A 6,866-nucleotide genomic window follows, 5' to 3' on the forward strand; every position below is an offset into this window, starting at 1 on the left:
ATTTATAGAGCGCATGTGTGTTCAGTAACAATATTGACATATTTCATTGATATTATCATTCTACACATTATATCAAAATATTTATCCTGAACACACATGGGCACTGACTTTTATTTAAAATATCGATGAAATATGTACATTTTTCTGCAAAATTCATAAAAAAAAAAATTATGTACTTATGAAATTACAGTGCTTTCCTTTGAAGTCAGTTTTTAAGGACTTAATTAAATATTACTCCATCAAAGTTTGATTTTGGGGGGCAAATGTTGGTTAATACCGCATATAGTTCTTTATACCTAGACAGGCTCGTAGGAAGCAATTTCAGACTGGGGGATGCGGAACAGCCAAACATTTAAGTTAGGGCACTATGCTATCAACTAAAAATTCCTCAACAAGCAAAAAAAAAATGTCACTGGTTTTTATTGAGGGGGCACGAGCATATACAATGTAGTTCCTATGTTTTCTACGGTATATTATATAATATACTAATATTATTCCTACGGCCATGTTAGATAAATAAAAAGAAGTTAAGCTTCTTTAACAAAGTAGCTAGATATACACAGTCAAGACCAGAAACAAACTCCGAGGCTGTAGTTAGGACAATAAACGAGAGAATGTCATAATGAAAAGTTCCGATTTTCATGTATTTTTAAGAAATGGCTCATATATCCTGAAATTCTTTGGCAAATGAGAAACATTGTTTAAGATTATTAAATTAATGATATTGGAATTATTGTAGAGTGGGGGTGGGAGTTACATATCTTTTAATGTCTCTATGCGATTTTTAAAACACTATATGGTATCAGTGATAAATCCTCTAAAAATAATATTGATGCTTGTATCCTAATTCATCTCGAAATCCTGCAGCAAAATTTAAATTCTAATGAATCGATTTCGACTTCTTTTATCAAAATTTTCCCGAACTTTTTCGTAGTCCTCTGACTTTTCCCTTTATTTTATGACACTCGGAACTCGAAAGTTACCCGCTAGGTGTCGTTTTTGGATCACTTCCGAAATTTTTGGTTTGGCATATCCAAATTTTTCACGTTGACGCTGAATACTCGGATAACTTGGGAAAGTCTGGGCAATTAAATGGCACGATAAATGACAAAAATATCTACCGAAACAAGATATCATGACACATTTTGGTGACATATAGTAGGTATATGATATTTTAGGCCCGATATTCAAGAGGGGTCCGAATTAACAAACCGAAGTGACTTACCTTCTCTATTTTATAATACCAGGGTATGACTTTTTTAGTAAATCATTAAATCTGTTATTTTCTGGATTTCGTATATGGAATACGTTGTAAATAAGTACTAGAAACATAATTCATGACAAAAAAGAAGAAAAATATTTTGACCAATGGTGTATATATGTGGGGGGGGGGGTGTCCACAAGTACCTGTGTTTGCAATTCATAATTTTATCTCGGACAAAGACATTGGAAATGTAAATATTATATTATACTGAATGTTTTGTACAAATACATTTAGTGATTTATCTCATATGTGTTGGGAATATAGCCCATTAGATAAATTTATGCTTTCTCCACGGGTAGGTGCTTTATCAATAGTACTTCCGGTTTTGACACGATCCCTCGCTTATAATTATAGTAAATATTAAATTGAGCAAAAATGGAAATTCATGTTCACATTAAAAAGTAGTGGTTGTTCCAATAATTTAACTACCAGTATTCAAATTAAGTGCATATTATTTAAACCAGCAAAATCATCAAAGGGGGTATGATTTCATACTTGTCCCCTGGCATCAGTTTTCACAGATTTTTTTTTTATCCAGTAAATACCATACATAAAAATTATTAGTGATGCATATACATACATTTTTACATCTAAAAAAAATAGCAAATCCAGTTTGATTCAGGTGAGCATCGTGGTAAAGGTGGCTCCAGGGCCTCTTATGTTTATGTTGGTATATATGTATTACTTACCCGTATTTTTTTTGCATTTAATTTGCAGAGCAACCAAAAGGAAAAAAGAAAGTAACCAACAAAGGTTTGTAAACTTTGAATGAATTTATTAACAATTTCAAATTAATTTAAATTTTGTTGTTGTTTATCAGATTAATAAATCTTTCACTACAATAATCTCTATTAAATATGCTAGAACTTATTTAATTGTAATCAACCCACAATTACTGTTAATAATTCAGACAGTCTGCATGCAGACACAGTCAAATGATGAAATAATATACATGAACACAGAAACATAACATTTTCTTCTGTTATACACACACATTAATTCGTTTAAAATTTTACAGTGAAGGAATCGAGGAAATTCTTAGATGAACTACAAAAGAGGAACTTTGACCTTGACAACAAAAGACTAGAGGAGGAGCTAGAAAGGATTAGAGAGGAGAGGGAAATTCTAACTTTAAAGAAGGAGGTTCTGACTTTAAAGAAACAAAAACTGGCTTTTCAAGGATCCTTCCCCTGTCTTGTGGAACAATTAACAACATTGCCAGAATGTTAATAGATATATTAATATGTGCAATGTGCACGAGAGAGAAATTTTCATACTACATATTTAACAAAAAATATTAAACTCTAAAATAATCAAACTTGAAAAGCGTTCTTTATTCCTTTTTTTTCTTGATAATATATAACTGCACTCATGGGCCTCTTATCAGAAATGTAGAAAAAATTAACAAGTATGTGAGCCAATGCTCACAAGTGATAACCCCGCTCTGATGTGAAGATACACTATCATGTTAATGTACACAAGTTCAGTTATGGGCAGATGCACGGATAAACAGGAAGTTGTCAACAGATTTTGAAAGAAATGAATATACCATATGGCATACCTCGGCAAAGAATGTGCTAAAATTTCAAGCATCGGTGATGAGTAGCTGCTGAGAAAACTGTGACAAATATTTGTTAATATAACTTTCATGTAAATTACTTGAATCTGATTCGTCGAGAAACATTTGATAAAAAACACTACTACCCGCTGAATAATGAAGCCACGCCCTCCTGCGTAGCAACAGTCAACATTGCTTGACGACGGGTGGTATTACAAAAAATAGCGATTGCGCGGAATTTATGCGCGCCCGGTTCACTGTAACATGTTTTTGTATAAAACATTCAGTATAATATAATAAATATTGCATGTAGTTGAGCATGTTGAGTGTAACATTGAAAATTTTCACCCCTCGAAAACCATTGTCGACCTCGTAGCGACTACGTGGGGCTCCGCAATATTCAAGTCTTTGCTGTCACTGCTGATCATGGTGTCCTTTCTCTCCACACCAATGTTCTGAAGTATACAACATGCTGTAACGTATGTGACTGCCTGGTCAGGTATTGTCCGAAGACCGAAATGCAATGCCTGGAATTTTCTCTTTAGAATTCCAAAAGTTTGTTCAATCACAACCCGTGTTCTGCAAAGACTTGAGTTGGATCTCTCTTCAGATGGGTCACGAGGCGTCAAATAGGGAGTTAATAAATATTTTGTGAGTGGATACCCAGAGTCTCCTAGTAGAATACCGTTAACATCACCTGCATTAAAAATGAAATGTGATTGTAGTTATAATTCATATAACTTGCTAGTAGTTGGCCTGTGCAAAAGCAGGTTTTGTATGCATATTGCATGTAGTATTGTCGTTTACTAATTACATGTATTGAATTAGAAATTCACATAATGAGTACATGACAATTATAATGAATTTGAAAATTTTAATTTTGTAATTTTTCATAACGACAAATGCCGAAGGCTCAAGTGAGCTTTTCTGATCACATTTTGTCCGGCGTCCGTCTATCTGTCTGTGTCTGTAAACTTTTCACATTTTCAACTTCTTCTTAAGAACCGCTGGGCCAATTTCAACCAAACTTGCCACAAAGCATCCTTGGGTGAGGGGGATTCAAGTTTGTTCAAATGAAGGGCCACGCCCTCATTCAAGGGGAGGTAATTGGGAATTAATGAAAATTTGGTGGTATATTTTAAAAATCTTCTTCTCAAGAACCACTGTGCCAGGAAAGATGAAACTACTGGGGAAACATCCTCAGGTAGTGTAGATTTAAGTTTGTTCAAATCATGACCCCCAGGGATAGGGCGGGGCCACAATGGCCGACCAATGTTGAATTAGAAATTCACATAATGAGTACACAACAGTATTAATATAGTGAATATGAAGGTAGTACTGCAAGAAGTTACTAATACCGACCCCATTTTCAAATTTTTGGTATAAAGCAGATGTCCTCCAAATTCTGGCATCATGACAAGACCCAGGCCATCGGGCAGAGAGCGATTCGATTCGGAAATTCGGATCACATACCATCTGAAATAAACATAACATTACTACCCGTTATTATTCCATAAAAATATCTATTCAGGCTTTTATTTATTTTTTTAAAAAATATTAGGAGGGAAATTGAAAGAGATTTAAAAATATTTATTTAATTTTGTGAAATGCACACGTAGTACCTGAACGTTCAAACTATGTAGATTAACTAATTATTGTAAAAATTTTATTGAAAATACTTTTCATCATAAGTAAATAAATAAAACTTGTTCTTTTACCTGTATGTTCAAACTGTGGAAACCTTTCCTGTTCACATAGTCGGCTTCATTCTCATGTGGCGTACTTATTCTGATTTGTGTACAATCTAAGCATCCAAACACATTTGCAAAACCTGTAAAGATAAAGTCATAGTCCAACATATGCACTGTACATATATTGCAGTGTAATGTTTTTTCAATTATTACAAAAATATAAATTACATAACCGTAGGAACCAGGCACGTAGCTGCCCCCTTTTTTCCCTTACTATTGAAAATGATTATTGAAAGGCAGGTTGCTCCCCCCCCCTCAGTTTTGAATATGGCAAAGAGATATAAGGGAAATGTAGTATTTTATGCAAAGAAATTGGTACTGAAAGAAGGCTGCATGTGAAAAAGTTTGCCTCTAACCCACCCACCCCCGTAACTAAATAGGATTTTCGAGTTTGGGCAATTACCTTTTTTTTTATTGCTTGTTAACTTTCCCAGGTAAGTAATTAAAACAAAAATTTTCTCTGGCTGCCCTCCCCCCACTTTCAAAAACGATGCTACGTGCCTGGGAACCAGGATAGGGGAGGGGGGCAATTATGCCGATCAGTACATGTAGAATTCTGTAGAAAACAGCTATTGTAATGCCAGTGCCTCCCCCTCCAATAAGAAAAATTAAAATGATTAAATCCCCCTTTTCTTCAACAAAAGCTTTTTGTTTTATTTGTTTTTCCTCTATTTTTTTCAAATCTCATATATTATTTAAACTTTTTTAAAATTTAGACATCAACTTTTGATGTCTTCCTCATTTCCTTACACCTCTGATAATTGAATAATGATAATTAGGATGACTTATTAAATGTTGCTTATTTAGCTTAGATATCTATTTTATTCTTTCAAGAAATAAAATCGAGACATGTTTATGATATGCTATTTATAAGAAAAAAAGAAAATGATCTACTGTGCGTATTCGTATTGTAGTATTCGGGGAGAACACATGCCAATGGATCCGCGCGTCTTTCTCATGCAGTATTCCCCCTTATATTGGAACTCTTATAATGAAGAAAAGAAGTAAAATGAGCGGTACGTTTGTGTGTTTCTGTTTAACTTTACAGTTTCGGGGATAAAGCATATGAGTTTTAAGAAGTTGCACGGAAACTTGACATCAGGAAACGGGATTTTATTAGTATAGTAAGTGATAAACATTAAAATGCATGTGGCGCTAACGTTTGAATTGAGGAAACTGCTACTGAGGTTTTACATGTCATTTACGTACCAGCTATTCTCCGGAAACCTTCTATAACTTTTGTTGCCATTTCTCCGACAGGAAAACAAATGTAAAGTCTGGCGAAAACAGCAACTATAGCTGAGGCAACTGCTTTGACAGATCTGCCCACGGATGATTCTGAAATCCCGAGACTGCCCTACCAGACGCAGATGAGCCCCTGTCGCCACGAAACGTAGGAACAGCAAAACTTGGAAGAGAGGGGAAATTGAACTGTTCCTGTTAGTGTCAGTTTTTAGTTCGTCATGTATTTAATCGTAGCGGGTCGGAATTGATATCGCTGAAAAATCTCTTCCTCCTCCAGCGTCTCCAATGGGTTGTTCCTGTCCCTAAACACTCTTGGACGTGGTAAAACACTTCGTCTGAGATTTCTTCTTCTATGCACAGCAGCCATTTTGGATGGTTGAGAATATTCTTAAGTAACCATTTTTGTTTACTCAAATATTTGAGAATAAAACTGAAATTGAGAATTTTTTTATTACTCAAAAGTTTATGGCGGCGGCTGAGTCTGAGAATTTAGGATTTGAGAAAATTCTCAGACTTGAGAACATTATCAGACTTAAGAATGGGTTATGGCGGTGGACCCTGGGCATTAAATAAACTAACTAAATACATATTTATGATGGGCAAGAGTGTCTCTTACAAAGTTGTGAATTTTATGGCCCCAGGGAAGGGGGTTCTGGTGTTAGGGTGGGGCTCTAGTGATTATATAGTGAAAATACATGAAATCTTTTGAAAGTCTTCTTCTCTGCTCCTGGGCATTAAATAAACTAACTAAGTACATAGTTATGATGGGCAAGAGTACTTCTTACAAAATTGTGAATTTTATGGCCCCAGGGTAGGGGGTTCTGGTGTTGGGGCGGGGCTCTATTGATTATATATTTTAAAAAATTAATTCTTTGAAAGACTTCTTCTTTGTTCCTAGGTATTAAATAAACTAAGGAAGTACAAAGTTAGAATAGGCAAAAGTGCCTATTCTAAAATTTAGAAATTGATGCCCCAGGGTCAGGGGTTCTGGTGTTGGGTGGGGGTGGGCTGTATTGATTATATAGTGAAAATGCATCAATTCTTTGAA

At 34.9% G+C, this 6,866-nt stretch overlaps 1 protein-coding gene across 1 annotated transcript; it reads right to left on the minus strand.

Moving 5' to 3' along the window:
- Positions 1-3,166: 3,166 nt before the first annotated feature.
- LOC134275234 (putative nuclease HARBI1) lies at positions 3,167-5,822 on the minus strand. The gene is made up of 4 exons (XM_062757507.1): positions 5,783-5,822; positions 4,555-4,653; positions 4,296-4,298; positions 3,167-3,519 (listed from the first exon to the last, which is right to left on the minus strand). Exons 1-4 carry the CDS (start codon positions 5,820-5,822, stop codon positions 3,167-3,169), a joined length of 495 nt encoding a protein of 164 aa, XP_062613491.1.
- Positions 5,823-6,866: the final 1,044 nt, after the last annotated feature.

The sequence above is a fragment of the Saccostrea cucullata genome, unplaced genomic scaffold, assembly GCF_032062105.1.
Source record: "Saccostrea cucullata isolate Sc308-1 unplaced genomic scaffold, CSIRO_AGI_Scuc_v1 ctg19672, whole genome shotgun sequence".
NCBI lineage: Eukaryota > Metazoa > Mollusca > Bivalvia > Ostreida > Ostreidae > Saccostrea > Saccostrea cuccullata.